This window comes from Humulus lupulus, chromosome 2 (assembly GCF_963169125.1).
Source record: "Humulus lupulus chromosome 2, drHumLupu1.1, whole genome shotgun sequence".
NCBI lineage: Eukaryota > Viridiplantae > Streptophyta > Magnoliopsida > Rosales > Cannabaceae > Humulus > Humulus lupulus.
This window is the reverse complement of record NC_084794.1, coordinates 43980462-44007267: the sequence shown is the minus strand read 5'-3', so window position 1 is coordinate 44007267 and position 26806 is coordinate 43980462. Positions and strand designations below refer to the sequence as shown.

Here is a 26806-nt window from a genome sequence, read left to right as displayed (position 1 = left end):
AGAAAAAAGAAAAAGAAGAAAGAAAAAGAAAAATACAATGCTAACTAGTTCTAAAAAGAAAACAAACAAACAAAACACCAAATCTGAAAAGAAAACAAGATCTATCCATTGTAGAGGAAGAAGAAGAAGAAAAACGACGATGTTATCTCGTGACTAAGAGAGGGGCTGACAAACCACCATTGCAGAAGAAGAAGACGATGAAAAAGAACGACATTCAGCGGTGAGAGACAATACTTTTGCATGAATTTTTGAAACTTTTTATGGTAATTGGTTTTCTAACTTTATACACCTTCCATATTTATTTTTTGCCCAATAATGATATGCTGGGCCAACGAGACAATTAATTGGGCCAAACCCGATTGGGATTCGATTGCCCGACACTCCTTATCTTGAACAAAATATACTCAAATAGTAGTACACTCTTCCTCTTTCCTTTTTCTTCTTCTTCTTCTTCTCTGCGTTAGATAGATAAGGTGGATATGCCAGCCATGGCGGTCCAGTTCCAGGCAAACTTAAATGCAACTTTCAAGCCCTGGCCTCCCCAAACCCACTTTCATAACTATAAGTCCATTCCAACCTCTACCTCTGCCAAGCCCAGAACCCTCTTCCCCAGCTTAAACCTTCGCGAGTTGAAGCTCGGTTACTCGTCCCGAAAGTTCGAGCTAAGAGCCTCGGCTGTGGCTGCTGATCCTGCGGTATTTGAAGAGGCCCCTGTTGATGAATCCGCCAAAACTGAAATTCCTCCGGAGGCAGAGGTTCATCTTTTTCAGTCTTTCTCTAATATTTTTCTTTGTCCATGAATTTATTACTTAAAATTTGGCATCCATGGCTCTGAGAAAACAAACACAGAATAGAGGTTTTGTATGAATTTTATTTTAGTGGGTAGTTGAAAATTTTGTTAATTTCCTTACAATCCAAAGAAAAATGTCGAAACAATCAAAACAATAATGACTTTCATTTTATGATTAAACATATATTTATGTATGTTAATATTTGGTAAATGCCCTCAATTTGGCACCACTAGAAAAAAAAAATAAGTGCTATTGGTTGTCCTTTAATCTGAGAGTGTCTCTGGAACAAAAAGCACAAAAATTTGTTGGAAGCAAACATTTTTCTTTGTGCTTAACTATTATTTGTTTGTTTTACGAGTTAGAAGCTTGGAGTGATAGTGAAGCCACTAGAGAAACCAAGGCTTGTATTGAAGTTCATTTGGATGGAGAAAAATATTGGAATTGCGCTTGATCAAACGATACCTGGACATGGCACCATCCCTCTTAGTCCTTACTACTTTTGGCCCAGAAAAGATGCTTGGGAGGAGCTCAAGGTTCTACTAGAGAGTAAGCCTTGGATATCTCAAAAGCAGATGATCATTCTTCTCAATCAGGCTACTGATATCATCAACTTGTGGCAGCAGAGTGGGGGCAATCTGTCTTAGGCTTATAATGTAGAATTTTTTTTTTGTTATTTTTTAGCTCTTGCTTCTACAACTAATCAAATCTGTTTTGCTTTGTTTGGTTCTGGTATTACTTATTTGATGATGTGGGTGATCTTGATTATGAAATTTGTATTCATGTATGTATCAAACTGTGGTGGTTATCAAGACATCTGAATTCATTTTGCTCTGTAACTGCATCTCTTCTTTCTAATGTTTTGGTTTTGGCAAAAGCTAGGATTGCTATAGAAGTCAAAACATGGTTGTTTTGACTGTGTTATTCTCACTTTCTCATAACTCATTCTTGATCTGTAAATGGGGTTTCAGCAGAGTGTCATCTGTATTCCTTCTGCTATTTGCTCTTAAATTATTCTGGTAAACAAGTAAAAAAGCTTGTTTCAATTAGGTTCATTTTAGATTATTGCCCCATGATTCATATCTTGCAAGCTGCTGAAGGTTTTAATTCAAATGCCTTCCAATTAAGGGCTTTAATTACTTATCTAAAATGGATAAGTAGAATATATTATAGACAACATTAACACATCAATACAAGAGGGCTATCCCAAAAAGCACAATAACAACCTCCTAGTCGTAATTCTACAAGACAAACCAATTCACTCAAAAATATACTTATTCAAAATTCTATATTCGAAAACTAACTCAGTGCGTTGAAAGCTCACTCATCATGAACTATTTGTACAAAAAAATTAAATAAATTTATACCATTCTCCCCCATGAACTCACCAAGTACTCCTCGCGTACACCGTCTTTCTAGCTCGATTTTCAGTGCTGTACTTATAAATTTCCAGCTTATTCATTCTTATAAACTCAGACCAAAGAAACCAACCCGTGAAATATATGTAAATCACGGTGTAGATTTGGATGAAGGCTTAATACTGTCCTCGTGTGATAAATGGTCATCTGTAGTTGCATTAAACGTTCTGTAATGCTTGTTCATTGGAGATTTGGGTACGCTAAAGGAATCCAAATCATGCTGGTCGAGACACGTTCCTCTCTCTCTTTTGTCAGTATCTGAATATGAAGAGGATGGTTTTCTTTCTATTGGTTTCTTTTCCTTCCCTGCTACATCTCCCAGATTACTATTGTCTTCACCTTCTGATTCTGATTCTGGTTCAGATTCTGATTCTGATTCTGAGCCCAGTTCCTCGACGGTTTCAACAATTTCAATCTTTTCAGAACTCTGTCTGTTATCTAAATCTTCAGACTCTCCTGAGGCTGCATAAGTGTTGGTCATATCAGCTTTGGTTGTAGAAGAAATACCGAAATCTGACGCATTCCCACCTTGATTATCTGAACCGTGACGATCCTCAAAACCCTTATCTATTGATAAGGACATGGAGAGTTCAACAGCAGCTCTTGCAGCGTTGGCTGCATAAGCTGCTGATTGAAATGCTTCTTGGGCAGCATCTGCCACGTCTCTGTACTTTCTTCTAGTTTTCATTGATTCAGAGAAGTGCACTGCTTGCTTGGTCTCTTCACTCAAAACAGTATCATGTAATTTCTGGGTAGTGTCATCCAAGTTAGCAGAAGCTTTAGTAAGCTCCTGCTCCTGCTCCTGCTCCTTCATATTCAGCTTCTCCCGCTGTTATAAAAGTTGACGCAGATTCAGAATCTAGTGAAATTTTAACACCGGTTCTTCTTTGTTAAGTGGCAAAAGGAAAAAACTCATTACCTTATGATCATTCACAGAATCGTCTTCTAAATCAAGAGTTACACCGCATTCAGAAGCAATCTCCTTCAAAACTTTCATTCTGGTTTCGAAACTTGGCTTCCTAGTTGAAAACTTTTGTACCATCTAAACCACCCAAAAAAAAAAAGAATAATAATCAGAAAGAAAAGGGAATTGCAGATATGAAAGCAAAAGAAAAAAAAGAGTATCATCATCACATGTATGGAATGGAACTGCTTACCTTGGGATTCACTTCACAGTTGTTGCGTAGTTCAACTGCACGAGCAGCAAAGTCCTTGCCATATTTGGAGGTCAAAGCTTCACGGATCTTGTGAAGCTCTGGGAATTCACCGCATCTTGAAGCTGCATAGATCAAGCTTGATACTGCCTCCTTAAGCTCTTCAGGACATGGCTCTCCTCTTGAAAATTATTCAGAAATATCAGTATTCAATTCAGTACCAACATAAGAAAAATAAACCAGTTTTGTTTCAGTATATTACAAACTATTTATTAGCTATGATTAACTTACTTCCTTTTCCCCATGAGCTTGATTCTGTCGAGGAGGAGATGGCAGTAAAGTTCTACCATGGAAAGCGCGTCCAACATGTTCTGCTCCATTGTTACACGCTCAATCTATTATAATACATAAGAAAATCCATATCAAGATCAGTATACAAGTACTACTTCATAAGAGGCATAATATTATAGAGAGAACAAAAGAAAAGCTAAGATGGATTAAACTTACACGAAGGAGAGCTCGTTCTTGGTGATTAAGCTGAAGTAGCTCCTTAACATCAGAACGAGCATGTGACAACCTAGTTTGGTGTTGGTTCGAGAGTATGGAAATCCTTGAAATAGCTAGTTTTGTAATGGTTTTGAATTTTGACACCTTGAAGTTTCTCCCCAGAAGTGCATCCAATTTCCGACCCATGTTTCTTATCAAGCTTTGTTTAAGAGTTTTTCAGAAGTTTTACCCTTAAAAACTTGCTTATATAAAGGATTATTAGCAGCCCAACTTGGTGTCCAGGATGGTTTTTATTTGTCACACACAAAAAAAAAAAAAAAAAACCAACAATGAAAAACACACGCGTTCTTGAAGTTACCAGAGATATATAAACCATATGGCTTTTATATAACCATAGTCTGATGACTTTTAACTCGTGATATTTCTAATTCTACCCTTTGAAAGTGCCAAACATAGAAGAGTTTGATTGTGACTGCTTTTTTTTACCTTTCTGGAAGAAGAAACGCCTTAGAAAGTTGATTATTGAGTTTTGCCATGACTGTTATTACATCATACTATGTATAACTAACAACTATAATCTCGAGGCAAAAAAGAGACGACTCGACAAAGGTCAATAGTCAAGTACAATACGTTACAAGGATAGAAAGATCAGTACGGACAATAATATCATGCCTTTCCCCACTAAAGAAGGAAATAATATGGCCCAGAAAAAGAAAAGTGGGACCAACAACTAAATATAAATCAAATCAAAATAATAGAGGAATTTAATTTTAAGATTGTAAAGAAAAAGATTATAACAAGTGAATTACTAATGGGTATTAGTGGTCGCCAACACCATGGTGTCATATTACTATTAGTGTAATCCATGATCTCAGATATTTTGATATTTTGATTTAATAATACCACTATCCAATAATCATGTGGTGTTTGCCTAATAGATGCTCCTATAACAAAGACATGTGGTATGAATAAGTCTTTGGACGTAGTTAAGTCTCGTTTGAAAAGGTAAACCAAAGACGATAAACTTGAATGGAATGTAGACTTGTAGCGTCCACACAGAAACAAACACTTTCCCTTGTAAAAGCCTAGTATGTAATATATTTTTCTGAGCCCACCTAACAACGTAAGTCCAAATTATATTAAAATGAATTAAATTTCAATATCATGTACTTTTCTTACTTATAAAGGGTATCAGTTTTCGTCTCCATGATAACGTGGAAGTGGAGGAGTCTTCAATTTTGATTATTTAGTTGGATTTTCATTATTTTTCAACTCTTTTTTGCATGTCCATGAAAGACATGTGGAGCTAGAACATCGTTTGTATATATAAATTATATTTAAGATATATGTATGTGTTACGTGTTTATATCTACTCATGCATTAAACTATGTATCTGCAAATGTCAATGTCTGCTGGAGAGGAGGTTTCTTTTACTAGTCTTGCTTTGCCAATGGAACTATCTATTGAGCTTAATTTACTTTGTTATGTAGTCTGAGGTTTTTATTTTACTCAAAAAAAAAAAAGGGGGAGGAGGGTGTACTGAGTTCTTTGAAATTTAGATGCCATGCACAATTATAGAAACTTCTTTTCATTACCTTCACACTCAGCAGTTACATTTACAACAATTCATATTATCTTACATAATTACACAGCTTACTCATAATGGGTTTTCTTTCTTTCCCTTGTTGTTTCCAACTAAAAAAATTCCAATGATTTACCAGCCAAAAACACATTACACAACATACACCCAAGCGAAATCTTTTTTAACCTTAGTTTCCACATCTTAGAGCCGAAATACTCCGACTAGACCTCTCTCACAACTTTGGCTTATAACTTCTTTGGATCGATTACTCGGAAGAAATAATGAGCTGTAAGATATAATATTTATGAATTTTCTTTAATATGTAGTCTGGTACTTTGCTTTTCAGTCTCCCTTAAGATGGCCTCTACTATTTGTTTCAATTTTTTCACGTTCTGAACTGGAGCTAGAGATGACTTTAACATGGTTTTTCTGTGTTTCTAACTCATTGTTATGGGACTTCTTCTCTGAAACCTCATTCCCTTGAACTGAATGGTCTGACTTTGAACACTCATGAGACTGTGTTAAGATTTTCCTTTCAATAGATTTTCTGGGACGATCATCAGGACCTTTGTCGGAAGGCTGAGCCAGTTCAACAGCTGCTCTAGCAGTTACTGCTGCATGAGAAGCCAGCTTATAAGCCGCTTGAGCTGCAGCCTTGAAATCTGTGTAATTACTCCTTTGCAGATCTTGTTGATCATGAACTCTGTCACCTTGTTTTTGCTCTTTAATGGACAAACAATCATCGCCAGCAACCTTGGGATCTCTGGATTTCTTCATGAGCATAACATCTTCAGGGATGTTTTCACCTTGTGTTTTCTCATTAATAGACAAATGATCATTCCCATGTCGTACTTCATGGATGTCAGAAGCCTTGAAATCTCTGTATTTCTTTATAAGCTTAGCTTTTTCAGAGTTAATTTCACCTTGGTTTTGCTCATTACCATCGTTAGCAGATTCACGGGGTTCAAGTTCCTTCTCGTTTCTGTCTAAATTCATCCCCTAAAATATTAACAAAAAGGGGGTCAGAGATTGGAATGATTTGACATAACTGTAATTTTGCTAACATTACTCATTTCATACTTCAGTAATGACCATAGTTTCTTCTCCCTCAATGTGCAGATCAATTCCATTTGCAAAAGCAATTTCCTTTAACATTATCAGTTTGGTCTCCAATCTCGGTCTTTCAGTTGAAAGTTTGCTTACAATCTTGAAAAACCACAGATGATTAGTTTGACTGAAATCAAATCCAGAATTGAAAATAAATCAAGCTCTACCTTTGGACAAACTCCACAGTAATTGCACAGATTAACAGCATTTTGGGCAAACTCCTTACCAAATCTTTTGATGAACATTCTACTGATCTTTTCCAACTCTTGAGCCTCTCCACATTTTGAGGCTGCAAATATCAAGCTCGATATGGCTTCCTTTAGATCATGAGGAACCTCTCTATGAAGATCATAACAAAATTCAAAACGAAAGTGTTCATTCTTATATAGGATGGTGTTTTTTTCACTAGAAGAGAAGGAAAGACAAACCTGTTATTCTCAATCAACACCACTCTTTCCACCAGAAGGTGGCAGAAATTTTCAATCATGGAATATGCATCCATCATGTCTTGCTCTGTGATCACAAGCTCCACCTGTAAAAAAAATCATAACTTGGTTGAGAGAATAGATAAGAAGAGAGAGAGAGAGAGTTGATTATGATGATGATGAGAAATTACCCGAAGAAAAGCGCTTTCTTGGTGACCAAGTCTAAGGAGAGAAACAACGTCAGACTGTGCTTGCATGCACTTGAAACGGTGTTGCTTCTCCAAAACAGCAATTCTTGACGAAACAAGCTCCACCAAGTTTTTGAATTTCGAGGTTTTGAAGTTCTTTCCCAACAGAGCATCCATTGTTTTACCCATCTTATGATTTTCTGTATTTTTTTTCTTTTCTGAATGCTGGTGTTCTAAATATTAGTATATTATTTAGAGATAGATGTGTGCATATAGAGATATCACCGACAAAATGAAAGCTAGTTATATAACCAAAGGATTACAAACTTGAAAGTTTAAGAGTGTTAATATATATTTTAATCATTTAACCAAATAATGTGTGTTTTTTCATAGTACTTCTCTTTTTCTTAAGAAGGGGCCGATTGGTACGAGGAGTTATATTATTGTGTTTAGTTGTGCACTGTAATCTTATCTATGATTCCTGATAAAATCACTTTTTGCATTTAGTTGTGCATAATAAGAATATGTTAAGTTTTCATAGTTTCATAAAATTAATATAATAATATATTTCATCAAAATAATTTATAAATAATTTTACTCATGAAATATTTTTTAACAAAATTAAAAAAATACATCTATTAAATACTAGAATCAAGTATAATTTTTAAAATTACAAAAATACCCTTATTTTATTTTTAATAATATTTCATTTGTTATTTTAAACTAAAGTAATGATATAAAGGTTTTACAAATCAATTTCTTTAAATAAACAAATATTGTTTATCATTTTATAGTTTGATATATGTCTATTTGTTTTTATATTATAAGCTTCAAAAATAAAATAAGTTATTAACTAAAAAGTTATTGGTGTAAGATTTTTTTTAAATAATAATAATAATAATTTTGAAGTATTTCACATTTTTGAGTATCTGAAAATCACTTGTCAGATGAGTTTCACTTGAACCTAGAATCAGGAAAAGTTAAAACCCCTGGAGTACAGATTCCCAAGTTAGAAAAACTCAAACCCAGTACCAAACATGGGAAAGTGTTCAGATTCTCATTCCCATATCCAGATTCCTGCATACCAAACGAGTACGAGGCTGGGAAGGGAATGGCATTGATTCTCTGGTTTAGAGTAATGGAAAAGCAAATTAGTGGAAAATGACTTTTTGTTTGATATTCATACAACGTCTTATTAATAATTTTCCATACAACTTATAACATAATAAACAATTCAGCCATGGAGAAAACGTGAATTGTTAGTGCAATACTAACCAACTAAACTTTCCTCCCTAGGACCTCTATTTCTGAAGCAGGCTACAGAATAGCGATGAGATTATTTATATATATATAGAGTTAGAGATGAGACTTAGCTTATATTAACCTAGTTGGACTGGGCCTCCTCATCAAAGACTTCAGTTGACTAGAAAGTCCACATTTCTGCCTCAACTAGACTACTATAGATATTAAGTCCATAAACAAGAGATCACTAAAATTAAATGGACTAGATCAGCAAAGAACTATTTATCAACCCATATTTTATAAAACATGAAAATAAATAAGTGAGGATTTTTAATAGATTGTGCAAAAATATGGCTTTTTTTTTCAAGAAAAGTTAATCTATGGCTTTTTTTTTAAATTTCACTTTTATGGGTTTAGTTTCCCATATTTTTGTATAAAAGTTTGTTTATGCCATATTTTTACTCTTAATCAAGTTTTATTAATTTGGAAAGATATGTTTGTAACTTGATTATGTTTTTTAGCTTATTTGATTTTTTTATATTAATTTTATATAACTATTTTTATATGAAATTTTTCCATGGTTGTTTTGCAATTTTTTTTTTTTGTAATATGAATTGTGTTTATTATTTTTTTTATTTATTGTAAACATTTTTTTTCCTTTTTTTAGGTTGTACGTTTTTTTTAAAAAAAAATCCTACAGCTAGCTTAAATAACATTTATCTAGAGGGGTAACCAATTACTTGTTTGATTTTTCCCATTTTTGTAAAAAATAGTCTTGGATGTTAAATAACATGTATCAGGAGAGGTAACCAGTTACAGTGATATTATTAACTTACTGCTATAAGAGGGATAACCAATTACCATAAAAGGGGTGACAAGTCACTCATATTAGAAATGAAAAGGAACATCACATTTGAAGGAAAAAAGAAGAAGAGTGAGTATGATTTAGTAACCTAGGTAACTAGTTACCATATAGAACCCATAAATATACACACATCAGAATGTGAAGGTAACCAGTTACCTCCTGAAATATACAAACAAAGAACGTGAAGGTAACCAGTTACCACAGATCTGAAGACACAAAAAAAAAAAACAGATCTGCCCATGAACAAACCTCCTCCCTTGCCTCCGACCACCACCAGAAACCCCCATCCCCTGCGTGCAAAACCCCGTTGCAAGCCCAGCCATCCCCGTCGTTTTGCGTAGCTCCGAGCACCACAAATCGCACTCACCCCAGGCGCCGCCCTTCTTCCTCGCCTTCGACCACCACCAGCACATCCCTCACCTCAACCTATCCCCGTCGTTTGGATTTGGGGGCTCGCGAATGGAATCGCACAGAGAAGTGCGAATTGAGGTTGTGTTCGTCGATGGTGCGACTGGGGGTGTTCTTTGCTGGGTTTCACGGAGGTGCGCGCCTAAGGTGGTGAGGGTGGCTGGGTTTCACGGAGGTGCGGCTAGGGTGTTCTTGGCAGGTGGTGAGGGTGGGTGGTCGGAGATGATGGTGGAGATGGTGAGGCAGCCGAGTGGAGGAGTGGTTGGGTTTCACGGAGGTGCAGCTGGGGTGTTCTTGGCAGGCGGTGAGGGTGGGTGGCCGGAGATGATGGTGGAGATGGTGAGGCAGCCGAGTGGAGGAGTTTTGGCTATGATGGAGATGGTGAGGCGGCTAGGGAAAAATGAAAGAGAAGATATGGCTTGGCTGAAGGAGTTTTGGCTATGTTAATTACCATAATACCCCTCATTTTGCTTATTTTTTTTTTATTAATTTTGATTTCCAATATGGGATTAGTTTTCCCATAAACTAAGTTTCTGTTAATTAAATTTTCCCATACAAATTAAAGAAAGTTTAACTCTCATATTTTTGCACATTGATGGCTAAAAAACCATATTTTTGAAAAATTCCCAATAAATAATGTAAGCCCAAATAAAAGTCTAACATTCTCCCACTTGAGCTACATCATATTTTATATATATGTATTAAAAAATTAATGTAGCCCAAGTGGGAGAATGTTGATTTCAAAAAAAAAAAAAAAAAAAGTGGGAGAATGTTAGACTTTTATTTGGGCTTACATTATTTATTAATGTTTTATGACAGCGGAAATAAGATTAATTCCATTAATAAATAATTTATCATGTTTTTTTTCACAATTTTGAATCACAGAAAATTATTTGAGTATTTGTTCGTTCATTTGAACATACTCACTCTCTGGAATAACCTTTGTTTTTCCTATACTCTCCACTCCAACAATAGGTTTTAATTTTCATAAATAAATTCTACATTCTTCGTTGTTTAAATGTGTCAAACTTGATTATTTGATGACTAAACAATGTGTTATGGTGGGATACATTGTTTTGATCATTCATAAATTTAATGAGCAATATTTTTTTAATTTTTGGGAATTTGGTTGAAAATATTATAATTATTATCATGTGATTCAATTATATTATTTTTCAATGATTGTTTTATCGCCAAATTTCAACAGTTTATAGAAAATATTTTCCTTGGATAATTGATATGTACAATTACTTACCCAAATGAGGTAATTATATATATTAATTAACGTCTCATGAAGTGTGTTGATTATAATGCATGTTTAAAATTATTTGCCAAAGGTAATAATTTTTTATGTGTATTTTGTTTCGTTTGAATTAATATATATGCTTTGAGAATTTAATTGCCCAAAGGTAAGAAATGTTTAATTTATATATATTTTTTCTAAACTTCATGGAAATAGATCACATTTGTGTTATATTCTCACCCCAAATGGGAGTTTGTGATGACCATCTTGATTCTATTTATATATTTTCTTGATATGCTCATAGTTTCTTCAAGTTTTGTTATTTTTCTTTTATCTTGTAGTTTCTTTTTCTGTGAACAACAACAATGCTTCAATTCAAATTCTGACAGGGTCCAACTACAAAAAGTCGAAACGAGATGTGAATTTTAGTTTTGGAATCATGGACTTGGACCTATGCATGCGTGAAGATCAACCTACTGCTCTTACTGATGCGAGCACTGCTGCCCATAGAACTCTTCACGCACAATGGGAAAAGTCAAATCGTCCCAGTCTTATAGCTATGAAAAGATCGATTCCTGAACATCTTTTGAGTGGTCTGTCTGAGACAACTAATGCCAAAGAATTTTTAACTAATGTGGGAAAATTGTATGACACTGGTGAGAATGCAGAAACTAGATCTCTTATGGATGAGATTCAAACCATCAAGTATGATGAAACTAAATGAGTAATGGACTTCATTCTGAAAATTGTCAATGTTTAGTCAAAGCTAAAATATCGTAAGATTCCTCTACCTGATTCTTATATTATTCATTATGCTCTCAATGCTCTTCCTGCATCTTTCTGTCTTATTAAGACAGCCTACAACACTTATAATCGAACATGGAGCATAAATGACCTAATTTCGAAGTATGTGGTCGAGGAAAGCAAGCTAAAAAATGAGAAAAATGAGTGAGCTCATTATGTTTCTCACCTCAAGCCAAATAAAGTAAAATGGAGATTCAAAAATAAGAGGAACAACACTCCTAAGAACACTGATAATAAAAAGGAGCATAACAATGGAAAGAAAAAGGAGAATGCCCAATCGAAGTATGCTAATGTTAAGTGTTTCTTTTGTGATAAAATGAGTCATAGAAGAACTGATTGTCACAAATTTAAGATTTGGCTAGAAAAGAAGAAAAAACAATCAGAGGCTAAGGGATCTCAGGAAACCAAATCAGAAAGAGTCAAAACTTAAAGTAGGAAACGATGTTGGAGTTAAAGTTTGTTCTGTTGGCACCTTTATTCTTGAATTATATACTAGTTTTAAGCTTGTTTTGAACAATACTTTTTATGTTCCTACTTTTAAGAAAAATTTAGTTTCGCTTCCGCTTTTGGATAAACAACAATATTCGTTTCTTTTTGCAAATTATAAAATTGACAATATGTTTGACTCCAAAGTTATTGGAAATTGTTTTTATTCAAATGGTCTCTACAAATTATATTTGACTCCTTTGGTTTCCTCTTTTTATTCATCTTCATAGAGAATGAACCTTATATGTCTTACAAGTTTTTCACAGCAACAGGTAAGGTACCCTTTTGAGGAATGTCCATGATGCAAGAACCTTGTTGGTTAGTAACTACAAGCCATAGAGTTTGCTTTAGCTTCGAGTAAACTATCTATGCTACACATTTTCAAATGAACAGAATAGTACGCAGCGGAATGTAATTTTCAACAAAAACAAACTTTGGAAGAAGAAACAAGCAAAAAGTAGCCGAAATTAAGATATTTGGACTATAACCCCTCCCTCCCCTTTAAACTTTGACAAAAATATGTAATTAATGTCATTTTTTTAGTTCTAATTAAATATCATAAATATTTGTAAATGAAGGTCACCTCATTGCCACCATATGCGTAGAAGAACTTTCCAGTAAGATCAATTATTTTAATGTCTTTCTTAATAGTACTTTATGTGGATGTGGTGGTTGATGATGGTGCGTGGGAGAATTTTTTTAAACATATTTGAGATTCGATGCCTTAATTTTATGTATACATTTTGGATCATTCTGATTTTCTTTTAATAGTATTTTGGACTTTAAATTTCAAACCATCAGCTCAAATTTCAAAATGGTATTAAAAGAAACCTGAAATTATGTACTCTTTATTTATTTATTTATTTCAACTTTTTTGGATACAATTTGCCAAGTACTGATGTTGAGACTCATCTCTTGCTTGGTTTGCAAAGGTCACTAAATCGTTGCAAATTTGACTGACTTTTAAAATTATGAAAGGTTACTACAAAACAATTTCTTAAGCCATGTCCTTGTTAATCACATCATTAGGTCCAAGTGAACTTAATAAGATGATTTGGTTGTTTGGAAAGCAAAAGTAGAGGGATGAGGAAGGAACTTAACATCATTGGTTTTTCCAAAAAATGAATGAGACGCGTTTTATGGTCCATCTCTGAAAAAACAAGAAGTTCCCAAAACAAATTGCCAACATCGTTTTGTTGGTTTCATAAAAATGTCAAGTTGCAAAAGTATTAAATTTTGTTAAATAAGAAAAACAAGTAGAACTTTGTTTCGTGTTCAAAAGAAAAATTATATCTAAATAGAAACCAATATTTGAGGAATTCTCAAGAAGCTATATTTGGAAGAGAAGAAATCAGAATTTAAACACCCTAAATAATTTATCTGACCAATTTTCTTGTCGTAGTAGCAGTTGTAGAAAATAAAACAAATAAAGCCGAAAACATAAATAAAAAATCAATCGGCTATTGTTCATCTTCGAACTCGTGCATGTGATCCAAAAGATAGTTGGCAGCCAGTTCCTCATTTTTGTTGCATGCAAAGTAAACTTCCAATACTATGGCTCTATCGAATCCCATAGCTTCCAGCTACAACAAAAAAAAATATAAGACCATAAAGATATATTAATTCATACAATGACCCATATTACTTGACACTCTCTCTCTCTCTCTCTATATATATATTATATATGAGTAATGATATGTACACCAAAACATTACACAAGTGACGTGACAGTTTGGCCACATTTATTAAAACTGAGACCCACTATTTTAAAAAGCAGTGAATGTTTGAGTGCATATTTTGGGTACACATATCATTATATATATGTGTATAATTCTTATCAAAGAGATTTCACTTGAACAGAGACCAAAACTCAAATTCCTCCTCTCCCGGAAGGGATTACGTTCAGAAGAATTCTAATGAAAGTCTTAAGAAAATCACGAACAAGAGAGGGACTACACAGAGGTTAAACAAAGATTAGAAACATACACGTTCAATGGCTGCCCGCTCCTCAGGAGTTACAGTCACAGCCTGTGGCATGGCTGAAGCCATCTGGCTCAGAACGTTCCTGATAGTATAATAAAAATGAAAAATTAGCCTGTGTCAAGTAGATAACAAAAACTGATAAATAATAAAAAAAACCGCATTCATCTCACCCTTCTCCTCCCTCGACAGGTTCATTTATCAGGCGCAAAAAATCAGCCTGATGCTCTTGTATGAGACGCACAAGATGTGGATTTTGTTTCCCTAGCTCTTGAAGCATAGGCTGCAAAACAATAAGTGTAGCATGAGTACTATTTAGTGTCTGTCAGCCACCAAAATGACCAAGCTATCAACAGGCATTTTGTTTCTTTATGAGGAGCCTAACCTGCAGAATTTGAGGGTTTGCTTGCACCATAGCTCGCAATGCTTGGAACTACAATGAAAGTTAGAGAAAAAAACTTCAACCATGACTACAGCAATAAAAAAGAGTAAAGCTCCATATGGATCAGAGAAAAAAAAAAGGAAAAAAAAAGTACCTGTTGACTGTTTCGGAGAAAATCCAAATTGCCAGCACCAGCATTTGCACCCACATTTGGTAGGCCCTGATTCAAGAATAGTAATATATTTTATTAATTAGCTGTTCATATAATACAATTCAAACTTCAAAGGAGCATCTATCTGAGGGAAGAATTCAAAAGTTAAGGGGTAGAACAATAGCTACCTGTGGGAAGAGATCCAGTGGATTTGCATTAGGGCCAACAGCAGGTGCAGCAGCAGGTTGTGATGCTTGCACCGGAGGAATGATTCCTGGGGAGTTTGCTGCTGCCTGAGCAGGAACTTGGGCAACTTGGGCAACTGGTGGAACATCTGCCTGTTCAGGAATTCCCTGATGCATAACATCTATGTCAACTTCACAGTGTCATCAACAAAGAATGTCTCTTACAATAAACCTCCGAAGAATATTAACCTTTCAAAAATATTATTTTTCATGTAATAAAAACCACATATAGAAGAAAAACAGTACACGGTTTGAGCAAACTCATACAAAATAATAAATTTAAATTGATATAATAATGTAATTATAATAAAGCAGTTCCATAGATATTGGAGTACAGAGGAACCTGAACACTAGTACAAGTGCAACTGTACATGGTGTAATTTTCTGATGACATAATAGATTTTATTGAGGAAAGATGGCTTATGAATATATTCAATGATGCAGTATTGTATTCATTACTATGCATACAACCTCTAATGAAAAACCCAAAAAAAAAAACTCAAACCAGACAGGAGAGAAATGACTTCATTCACAAAATCTTGTAAAACATCATTTTGACTCATAAGAGGTCATTACCCAGTATAATCTCCACTAAAGCAGAAGCAGCAAAATTTAATTCAAAATATGTTATACCAAATAATAGGCCTATTTCAAATTTATTAATAATAACAATAATGATAATAGGCCAAGGGACAAATAGAGAACGAGTAAAAAAAATAGCATAAATGCTTACAGAGTATAAATATTCAACAGCTCTTTCAGGGTTGTTGAAGGCAGCACGTAAAGCACGAACAACTGTATCCCGGTCCCAACTTCCTCCACCCATATCAAGAATCTGTTGAATAGTAGACTCCAAACCACTTCCTGCAACAAGATTTGATGCAGCTTGGCCATACACATCAGATTCAGAACTGCAAAAACCCAAATACAAATAAGAAAACAAGACCTTCATCAAAGATTAAATGAAATTATTATACAGCTTAGAAAAATTACTCACGAAGCAGCAGTAGGAGTTACTGGAGTAGCTGCAGCAGCAGCTACTGCAGGAGCAGGTTCTGGAACAGACTGCGGCCTGCACAATTTAACCAATGCAGAGGGAAAAAAAAATATTGATCATTATAGGAACAGTGCATGCCTTGAGGAACTGGTTTTAAATGTATATAGAGTAACACTATCAATTAAAGAGGAAAAAAAAACTCACTGTGCCACAGCTGAGGCGGGAGTCTGAGAAGTTGTAGATGGTATGGTTGCCATTGGAGTAGGAGCACTAACAGGTTGAGCCTACAAAAACAAATAGCTCAAAAAGATAGGTCACATTGCGAACAGTTACTATTTTCAGCAAATTATAAATCTGCAAGCAGTCCTCAGTAATACACTTTTGCAAGATGGTATAAGATGATATAAATAGATTTATTTAATCTGTACAAATTCAGAAGAAAATGTACAAAGAATCAAGTGGTAATGAAAATTATCTTCTCTACAGAAAATTTCAATCAAGCTACTACTATTACAATGTTAATAATAATAAAAAAAGAAAAATTGATAGTTCATGTCTAGTATCTCAATCAACACATATCCGTGTATTAAATTTCTGATTAAGTTATTTTCCTTATAGCCCATGTCTAATATATCAATTAACAAATGCTGGACATTTCTTTCTTCTTCAAAGTTTACGCAGACAACTCATGCTTCTTGGAAAACTCATCATAAACTTGGGAGAAAGAAAATGAAATATATAATATCTTCATGCTCCATCCACTTAAATGAAGATTGGGAGAGACTAAATCTTGTAAGGCTGAGCCACTGGCTTTGTACTTACCTGGCTTACGGCTACCCCTGATGCACTTGAGGCTCCGCTCGGTGCTGCCTTTGTCTACATTGTTTTAGCATAAGTTAGAAAGTCAGAGCAATTGACATACTTAACATACTCTTGCATTGATCAAATCAGAATAAGAAATGATTAAATAGAACTGATTCAAAATATATTAGTCTCTCCTACCAATAAATTAAAATATCAACAAACCACATTGCCCTGAATTCTTTCCATCCTTTGATCAATCAAACACGAAAGACAAGCAAAAGTCCACATGAGAAAAAACACACACCTTAGTCAGCATGATGACTATAAAACTGTTCTCAGCAACTGCATTTTCTTCGAGAGTAGTCGTATCCTTAAGAACTTTCCCTTGATGAATAAGCATCTGTTGAGACGCAGGGTAAACGTCGGCACCCTGTACCGCCTCTATGTTTTTCTTAACATCAACAACCTAGAAAATAAACAGCAGCAGCAACAGCAACAGCAACAAAAACAATAAAGCATTAGACGCAATAAGCAGAAAGGTGAAGCGTACAATATACTGTAATCTTAAGACTACAATTAGACCCTTGATATAATTTATCCACACCCACTCCTCAAAACGTCAATAAAAGTCAAATACAGAACAACATCCGTACAGTCCTGCAAACACTATACCTATCAAATTCGGAGCGGACCAATCAAAACCGATTTCATGAAGTCATAAATAGAGTCACAATCTTTCAACAAATAAACCATGTAATCAAAAAACGCGAAATCGAAAGGAAAAAACCCTAGTCGACACCAAAACCCTAATAACTCAAAACCGTATCCAATTACCCAAAAATAATCAGGGCATCTATAGACTATTTCTTCTATCGACCTATTAAACTATAAGGCTATGTATCGTACCGAATCTTGGGGGTTCACTTCGATCGGGAAGTTAGTACCCTTGAGTGTTTTTACGAAAACCTTCATCTTCTTCTACGACGAGAAAATATCACCGTTGTGATTCCCCGGCGATAAGGACGATTGCCGCCGGCGAAACCTTTTCTCGACCAGAGAAAGACGGAGAGAGAAAATCGAGTCACCACAAAAAGTAAATTTGCAGAAAGCAGTGAGAGTCTTGTAGATTCTTGTTTATATATATATAAAATATAAAGAGAATTGGGTATGGTCAGGTTATGGTAACATCTATGTTAGTAGGTTTGGAATCTCCTTTAGGGATAGCCACGTGGAAACTTGTAGGGTAATATCAGTACGTGTCGCCAAAAGATTGGATTAGATTTTAGATATTGTCTCCAAAATGCCATTGGGATTCCATCATATATATATATATATGAGATTGAATATATACTATGTCAAAATTCATAATATTTTGATTTGATTAATAAAAAAGTTTACACCATATTTGATAGGGAGTAGAGATGGATTGATGGACAGGGGTGGAGGGACAGCAGTGACAGAGAGTGACCTTCTCCCTCAAAGCTTCAAAATTCAATTTGGAGGGATACAAGAAAAATATAAAAAAAATATTATATAAATAATATATATATTCTTTTAAAATTAATAAATATTTATATTAAAAATATAAAATAATAATTTTAATAATTAATTTCCTCTTCACCATTCTAATTTTATGTTAAACGAGTAATTAATTTCTCAACCTATTCTACTCTTTATTTTATTCTTTGTAAATTCTCTATTCATCAGGCTCTTCTTCCTTCTTCTCACACATTCCTCCCACACATAATCTTAGATTTTGATTGAACAAATTACAATAAGTAAGTCCAAAGTAATAGTATCTCTTCAAAATATTCTACATAAGTTTGTACTTAGTAAACAAATCATTATTGCTATAAATTTGATTCAAAACAAAATAATTATAAAATGGAGAAGTGGTTAAATCATATATAAAAATAATAATAACACTTTATTTTTTTAAGTATTAAAATATAGCTGGCATGAGTATTTTACTGATTCTAATAAGATTTATTTTGTTCTTTTTAATTTTGTGCTAAAAAAACTTAAATGACACAATGTGGATTTAAATACATAGCAACATTGACTGATTCAGTATAGTACAAATTTATTTTAAGTTTTCATTGTGAGTGACTTTTTTTATTTTAAGTTTTCAATATATATATTTACATTTTAATATTTTTTGTTTAAATTTTTTATTATTATGCTAGTTGAATTTTTTTATTTAGCTTTTTACATAAATATTTATAGTGTCTTTTATTTGTATATTTTATGTACTTAATATTTTTTTTATTATACATATATTCTGTACTAGATACAAACAACGTGCAATATGCACGTTTGCTTAATTTTATTTATAGAATTTATTAATTATTTTTATTAAATTTATACTAATGTCATATAAATTTTGAAATAAATATCTTATTTTAATTAAATAATTTATTTATTTTTGTTTAAGTTTATGTTTGTTCTAGTTTTTGAATTTGGGAGTGACAACAAGAGATTATATATTATATGTTTAATATAATATTAAATATTATACGTTAATTTTAAATTTAAGTTTATTGCTAGTTTTAAAAAAAAAAAAAAACAATTTGTTGCTAATTCACAATAGATTATATTATATGTTTAATATGATATTATTCTAGTTTTTTTAATTTTAAATTTAATTAAATTTTATTTAAGTTATAAAACGAATGATTTTATTATTTTTAAATAATTATCATTGTAAAATATCTCAAAAATATCATATTTTAATTTGCTTAATTATTTATTATTTTAAAATAATTATCATTGTAAAATATCTTAAAAATATTATATTTTAATTTGTTTAATTATTTATTATTTTTAAATAATTATCATTGTAAAATATCTCAAAAATATCATATTTTAATTTTTTAATTATTTATTTTATTTTATTTAAGTTTAAGTGCTTACAAACTATTGTTAAATATAAGAATATTCTGTTAAATATAAGAATATTCTATTAAAGTTAACATTAAAAAAAATAAAAAACCGTTAAAACCAAAAATTTCCGTTATCTACACACTTATTAAAGAGATATTCAATACAATTTTTAAAATTTTCTCCAATAATAGTTTTTTTATAGATCCGTCCAATCATATATAATATACCCATTTCACTAAAGAAAATATTTAAAACAAAAGTCGTGGTACAAAAATAATAGAAACAAATGAAATTAATTTAACTCAAAATAGAACACACAAATCAAAGTATTCTTTCTCATGCCATAGCCCTGTTATACATCCATATCATCTATACCCAAAATGGATTGACAAGCCAATTAACAAAAAAAAAAATCGATTTATTATTTATAAAGTAAAATGTGAATATAATTTTACTAAAGCTGTTTTGAACAATATTTTTGCTTAAAAGAGTGCTGTCAAAACACCATAAATTGTATAAAAAAAATTGCATAGTGGAGGTGGCAACATAAAGTGATTTGCGAATAGAATTATATTATCTTTATTTCCACCTCTTTTAGTCTAATTTCACTAATAGTAATTCATCATATAAATGTATATAAAAAAAACAGGAAATAAAGAAGGAAAAAATAGAAGAGTAAGTACTGCTAATAAGCGAAAAAAAAGAACCACAGTAAATAGCTATCTTCTTATTATCTTTCTACTATTACAACCGTGCACTTGTCATGCAACTTTTACAGGAGGGCACAGCAAAATTCCTGGAGCATTGAGAAAATCCCATTCAATTAAGATTTAAATACAATCAAAATGTTTTTTACTAAAGACAAGGAACAAAAACACCTTGATATCTCTACTTCTACAAAGAAAATCCACAGCAACTATGCTGTAATTAAGAACCGACCCACCTAATTGAATGTCCACACACGGTGATTACAGAAATTGGTATTTGGTAGGAAGTTCTCTTTTGTGAATCTTCATTGTTCACGAGAATACCACACCAATCTTCTTAGCAAAGTCATCATCGCCCTCGCCCTCTTCCTCTTCATAGTATATCTCTTCACCTTCCACATTCTCACCGTCATACTCCCCCTCCTCACCTTGTTCATAATCATATTCCCCATGGGCTTGGTCTTCAACTTCGAACTCCTGGTCGTCTATTGTTTCATCATAGATCATCCCATCTTCGACTTCATCATTGACATTAGGGGCTTCAGAAGACAACACATTAGAGCCCTCGGCTTTATGTTCTATTCCAACTACCTCAGCAGTTGCAGACTTGGATTCTCCTTCATTGCTTAACGCACTATTTCCTTGTTTAGAAACAGTACACCTATTCCCCTTGAAGTCACCTTGATTGATTTCCCTATTCTCTCTCTGATTATCTTCTTCAGTGACAGAATTTCCACTTCCAAAGGCTGCTGATTCAGCCCCTCCTCTTTTTCTCTTCAGAATCTCACTGAGAGGCTTTGGTCCTTCAAATGAAAGATCTTCAGAATGCTGAGAAACCTCCATCCTTGTATTTTTACGCTTTCCAAGGTGTGATTGCTCCTTAGTTTCTGTAACCCGCCCTACCTTTAATTCTGACAGACGCTTTGGACCACTAAAACCTATGCTGTCATCATCCATGTCATCTCTCCTCTGACGCAAACCCCTGAAATTGCTATCCTGATTACTGTAATCATCCTGGGCTTTCCCTTTTAATCTGTCCCTAAACCTTCCTTGGTTGGTAGAGATTTGAGGCCTGCTCGGAGACAATCTGCCCCGACTCCTACTCCTATCAAATTCTCTGTCAAGGGACAAATCCCCACTATTGACAGAAGAGGATCCTCCAGGAAGTTTTATTCTACCTCGAAAGCGACTACCAAGTGGGCCCTCATGTTGTGATTTTTGGTGTGAATCTCTTCGTGAAGAACCCCTATAATTTCGGTCATCGACATGATTGTTGACAGCATGATCATGATTGATGACAGATCTCAAACCATCAACTCTCCTGTGCTTGGATAATCGATGCCTAAGATCTGACTCAATAATGTTATCTGGACTATGAGACTTACGATAACCCCTTCTATCAAAATGAGCTGGTCCAACTAACAACCTCTCAGATGAAACCCTGTGATGGTCCCAAGCATACTGCCCTTGCATGTGATCATAAGAGTCATACCCATGTGAATCACGAAACCTTTCTCGATCAATATCAGCAGCAGTACCATAATCAGCAGGCTTTTCCATATCATATTCATCCATCGAGTTTAAGTTCCTTCCATCATGACCTCTTCTGTATTGATCTTCGCCGTGAAAATATTCAGGATCTCTAAGCTCATCATCAACAAGAACATCAAAACCAGGAGATGATTCCCTTAAGAACTCGTCCGCATCCTTACCATTCTGAAAGCTATTATCATCTGATACATTAACTATATGTGAACGACTGGACCTACTTGTTAAGTTTCCATTAATAACAGGAGTATTCACCGTCTTGCATCTAAGAGACTCATCATCAAATGCCTTGACTGATGGGGTGATCCTCTCAAAGCTAACTCCATTTCTAGAAGGAGCAGTTTCAACCTTCAGAGTATGATTAGCTTTTGGTGGTACTCCAACTAACTTCGAGCTATTTGCCTGGGGAATCCTTTGCTCTTGAGTGCACTTTTGAAGGCCATCAAAAGCTTTCTTAACAATGGATGGCTCAGAACCAAATGTAGGAGCAGACGGCTGTGGGACTTTCATACTAGGTGTACTATTTGGTCCATGCAAAAAGGCACATTTATCTCCTTTCATACAACAACCCTTTTGGAAAAATATGCAGGGAACAGGCTGCTTACTAGAGTTCTGAGTACCAGCTGCAACCGATGCCGTTGCAGTCTGTGATGAGGGGGGTCCAGATCCAACTGAAGGTGCCGAAGGTGTTGCTTGGGTCCCCAATAGACCATCAAGAGGCTGAAAGAACACCAAAAACAGAAAGGGTAAGCAAAATTATCATAAAACAACTATTAGATGCTTTGACCATAGAGCTATTGGATGAAAAATAAAAACTTATATCACATAACCAGTGGTCAATTTTAAACCAATTTAAAGAAGAAGTACAATGTAAAAGAAAAGTATGCTTAGTACAACTAGGGGAAAAAAACTTACTGGATGTCGGAACGAGCATTTTGGATTCAAGCAGTTACCATTCAACCAATACCAACAGTCCCTGGGATTGATCCGAGCATATTCACTATGGCGATATTCACATTCACTTCCCTGATGCAAAGAATGAAAGGGAACTGAATTAAGAACAAAAATGTACAATACCGGGTAAGCATTTAAGTAAAATCCTTCAAGGAATGAGCATGATCTATTGTAGGTGAGCAGGTACAAAAAGAAAGGAAAAAAAATTATAGGGACAACAAGATAAACATAAAGGTGTTGCCTTTTTCATTTTATTCTGACAAGTATCTGTTTGATGAACAATAATTAAGAACAAATAACAGACTGCTGCTGCTCTGATTTGAAGGAAATGAAGATGATAGAATCAAGTAAACTATAATATGCAACTACACCAGGTAAATATAACAACAGCAACAAAAAAGAATTACACATTCATGGTTGCAATCATGTGTGTCCTACAATGACAACTCGAATCAGGATTTCCTTTCATCAGAATTCAACATACTAAGATCGATATAATTGAGAAAAATGATGTAAATAAATCATCAGATAGGATATACATCTAAAAAATATGAGAAAAAAAATCTCAATTCCTTCAGATCAAAACATTTATTTCCCCAAACAACTATCGCAAAATATAACTTACAACGTTAGTAATTGTATATTTGTATTCTTAGCTTTGTACCTGTGGCCAGAAATCCCAGCCAGCTAGATTCCAACTAATTCAAAAATAGATTTACCAAACAGATACAATTTCAAAGAAGAAAAAAGCCAGGATTTAAAGGATACAAACGAACAAAACCTTGCAGTACAATAAGACCAAATAAAGAAGTCAATATACTACCTTTTTACATGTGAGAGGCGAAGCAAGAAAGTATACGCAATCAGTATTTCTCTTCAAGGCCTCCTCCTCAGCAGAAATAGGCTGTTGCTGTTGTTGTGGTGGCTGAGTTTGCAGCTGGAGTTGTTGTGGCTGTTGCTGTGTGCCCGCTACCATGGCGGTTTGTTCAACTAGAATCTCGAAGAGTGGTTGAGGCTTGCCCTTGATTTAATCAATCTTTTCAAGTGAGAAAAAAATGGGTGCAAATCCAATCTCAAAGCTTCCACAGAGATCACAAATAATGTCAGATAAACTGATAATTCTGTTACAACAATCAACTTATTAATACACTATCAACTTTAAAATTAAACAGTCAATCATAAAAAACCATAATAATCGATATAGGAGTCAGTCAAATCACAATGCAAACAAAAAAAGAAAGAAAGCAAGAAAAGATTTAGTCTCTGCCCTTCTTTCAAAAAGTGAAAAAAGTAGGAATCGCTGGTACAGTTTATGATGTCCCTGGGATTGTAGCCAGGGATCGTCAAAGTACCAAATTAGAGAGAGAATTAGTTAAAACCCAAAGACCTATGCTCATCTTAAAGGGTGCTGCCAATACATTCTCATAGATAAGCAACATCTATGTTAGACGATCAATAGTACAGCATCAGTTATCGTGCCTCAAAAAGTAATGAGATTCAAAGTAGTTTAAGCCCCAATAAAGCTCTGAAAAAATTATCCCCTCCAACATCTAAGAACAAATTATGTAACTACACCGTATTATAATGACCTTAAATCAAGATATTCAGCCAACGAAGTTCCCGATCGAAGAAAACAAAAGAGGTAAATTCAAGGCATAGAGAGAAATAAATCAAAGACCAAAAAAATCAGAGCCGTGGCATAGCAGATCTTGGAATACATACATAATTTTCAGAAGAAAATCACGAAGATTAATACCTTACAACAATATGTCTGAGTTGAAAAATAAACCCTAGGAGAGAGAGACAGAGAGAATTCGAGAATAGCCGCCGTCTATCGAATCTGAAAAGAGGGGTTATTATAAGCAACTTATTAAAATTAAAATTACAAAAAATCCACAAAAATACAAAGACTAAAAGAAGCATACATACATATATGTATACAAATACATACATACATAAATATAAATCCACAGAAGGGATTTATCAAAAAAAAAAATCCACACAAGGGAAAGTAAATAAACGACAGAGAATATCCTCCTGATTTAGAACAAAATAGTGGAAATCGATGGAAGAGAAATCGAATCTACAGGAGTTTAAAGTTTCAAGAACTGAAAATTTTACCCTAATTTCGCAGATTACAGGAGCAGCAGATCTGAGCTGGAAGAAGATGAAGATGAGGAAGAAGTGGAGAAAAACAGCCGAGAAGGGAGAGAGAAAGCTCTTTAGGGCCGTGAGGCTACTCTTGTCTCATCCACCTACTTCTGAAACTCTGAAAAGAGACATCCACCGTCGGATCAGTTGAAAACTGACCATTCGATTTATGATGAACAATGCAAAACATAACAAAGGTAATCAATTGGGCATAACACGTGCAAGGCACGTGCAAATATAAATATTTTATTTTATATTTTTTGTTGTGATCTATTATTTTGGGTACGGAGACCGGAGAGTGAAAAAGGGCTAGTTCAGTAAAAAGCGGAGGCCATTCATATTTGGGTTGTGTTAATGAAAGGGAGACAAGAGAAGCAAGTAAACAAGTGAATCTATCGCGTTTAGTTTCTGTGCCGAAATGACCAAAAAGGACATAATTAACCCACTCATTTTTAGCTTCCTCGTGTATTAAATAAATATATTGCCAAAGATTCCGAGTACAATCAGATTTTTAAGATTCCTTTTCCACTTTTTGCTGTTGTAACATACCTGTTTTTATCTCCTAAAAAAACAAAACAAAACAATACCCGATTTGATAATTTCCTAATTAATGATAGCAGATGAAAAAATATAATTAAGACTTCATAGAAACATTTTATATCTACAAAATATTTGAATTAATTTATTAACTTGGAGATCAGTCCAAAATAATCTACTGTTACAGAAATATATTTTGCTTGGAAATGGTAAGAAATCAAATGCAACTCTTAGCAAGAAATTACAAAGGATAAGGTAATGGATTAAATAAATGTTAATGCTTAATTGTTAATTGTTAATTGTTAATTGTTAAAAGTATAAATAAATAAAAGATGTAAAAGAAGAAATATGGATACAATTTAAAATAAACTAGTACAAATAAATAGAAATAGAAGATGATATGTAAATAGAAAATATACCTAAAAGCATAACCATACAAGTAAATATATAAAATAGAAGAATGAAAAATAACAAAAAATAAATAGAAAAATAAATATAAGAACAAGAACTCTAAAAAGAAACTCTCACACTCACACAACCAAAGTGTAAAGTAGTGGGAATCACCAACTTGAACAAGATTCAAGACTTTTGTCCAAAAACTTATTTATCATATTCTTTAAGTACTAAAGGACTCTCAAGTTTGGAAATAGCTCTCTGGAATTATCAAATTTTTTTGTGTATTTTCAAGTTAAGTGCTTTGTGGATAAAAAAATTGTGTGTCTTACAAATGAGCATTATGCTCATACTTATAGAGTTTTGAGACACCCTACCCTCACTACTAAAAAAATGCCCTTTCTTGACGGATGAGCTCACTGAGATTGTGCAACTTTGGTGGGCCAAGCCTGTCGAGAATTTCAGTGCCGAGATCGATGATGGGGGTCTATCTCGGTGGTTTTAGCCCGCCGAGATTGGTCATTTTTCGACCATTTGTGGAGCAATCTTGACGAGCCTAGCCCACCGAGATAGAGGCAATCACCTCATCCACACAAGGCTCCACCTCTTCCCTTTCTATTTATAATGATCACTAGAAAATTGATTATGCCTATTCTCATTCACTCTCATTGTTCTTCTTGTCCTCTCACTAAGCCTACCTCTTCCCACAGGCCTCACCTCATCCACACAAGGCTCCACCTCCTCCCTTTCCTTTCCACCGTCCTCACCCTCCCTCTCAATCTTTATGATAATGACATGAGCTACCCTATCCCAAGTTCCCAACACTCTCACCCAAACTTTTTATTTGTGACACTTAA

The 26806-nt window shown here is 34.0% G+C and overlaps 5 protein-coding genes across 8 annotated transcripts; 1 reads left to right on the top strand and 4 right to left on the bottom strand.

Moving 5' to 3' along the window:
- Positions 1-418: 418 nt before the first annotated feature.
- LOC133817729 (small ribosomal subunit protein cS23-like) lies at positions 419-1627 on the top strand. Of its 2 annotated transcripts, none has more exons than XM_062250317.1 (2): positions 419-755; positions 1157-1627. In XM_062250317.1, the coding sequence occupies exons 1-2, from the start codon at positions 480-482 to the stop codon at positions 1433-1435; spliced, it is 555 nt and encodes a 184-aa protein (XP_062106301.1). In that variant the 5' UTR covers positions 419-479; the 3' UTR covers positions 1436-1627. The 2 variants fall into 2 exon arrangements, with proteins under 2 accessions (XP_062106301.1, XP_062106300.1); XM_062250316.1 differs by having other exon boundaries at positions 424-755; positions 1154-1627.
- A 284-nt stretch (positions 1628-1911) lies between these two features.
- LOC133817727 (vacuolar protein sorting-associated protein IST1-like) lies at positions 1912-4196 on the bottom strand. Its single transcript, XM_062250314.1, has 5 exons — positions 3868-4196; positions 3652-3755; positions 3364-3541; positions 3126-3248; positions 1912-3035 (listed from the first exon to the last, which is right to left on the bottom strand). The coding sequence occupies exons 1-5, from the start codon at positions 4051-4053 to the stop codon at positions 2298-2300; spliced, it is 1329 nt and encodes a 442-aa protein (XP_062106298.1). The 5' UTR covers positions 4054-4196; the 3' UTR covers positions 1912-2297.
- Positions 4197-5300: 1104 nt separating this feature from the next.
- LOC133817728 (uncharacterized) lies at positions 5301-7466 on the bottom strand. Its single transcript, XM_062250315.1, has 5 exons — positions 7173-7466; positions 6985-7088; positions 6724-6895; positions 6530-6655; positions 5301-6448 (listed from the first exon to the last, which is right to left on the bottom strand). The coding sequence occupies exons 1-5, from the start codon at positions 7356-7358 to the stop codon at positions 5792-5794; spliced, it is 1245 nt and encodes a 414-aa protein (XP_062106299.1). The 5' UTR covers positions 7359-7466; the 3' UTR covers positions 5301-5791.
- A 5995-nt stretch (positions 7467-13461) lies between these two features.
- On the bottom strand, positions 13462-17896 carry LOC133817726 (ubiquitin receptor RAD23d-like). Its single transcript, XM_062250312.1, has 12 exons — positions 17683-17896; positions 17081-17242; positions 16795-16848; positions 16177-16256; positions 15973-16047; positions 15709-15886; positions 14919-15083; positions 14734-14799; positions 14583-14630; positions 14371-14480; positions 14204-14282; positions 13462-13800 (listed from the first exon to the last, which is right to left on the bottom strand). Exons 1-12 carry the CDS (start codon positions 17746-17748, stop codon positions 13678-13680), a joined length of 1206 nt encoding a protein of 401 aa, XP_062106296.1. The 5' UTR covers positions 17749-17896; the 3' UTR covers positions 13462-13677.
- Positions 17897-20348: 2452 nt separating this feature from the next.
- On the bottom strand, positions 20349-25172 carry LOC133817725 (zinc finger CCCH domain-containing protein 17). 3 transcript variants are annotated; one of them, XM_062250310.1, is made up of 5 exons: positions 24990-25172; positions 24625-24708; positions 23692-23989; positions 22830-22940; positions 20349-22634 (listed from the first exon to the last, which is right to left on the bottom strand). In XM_062250310.1, the coding sequence occupies exons 3-5, from the start codon at positions 23842-23844 to the stop codon at positions 20679-20681; spliced, it is 2220 nt and encodes a 739-aa protein (XP_062106294.1). In that variant the 5' UTR covers positions 23845-23989; positions 24625-24708; positions 24990-25172; the 3' UTR covers positions 20349-20678. The 3 variants fall into 3 exon arrangements, with proteins under 3 accessions (XP_062106294.1, XP_062106293.1, XP_062106295.1); XM_062250309.1 differs by having other exon boundaries at positions 23692-23947; XM_062250311.1 differs by having other exon boundaries at positions 23692-23889.
- Positions 25173-26806: the final 1634 nt, after the last annotated feature.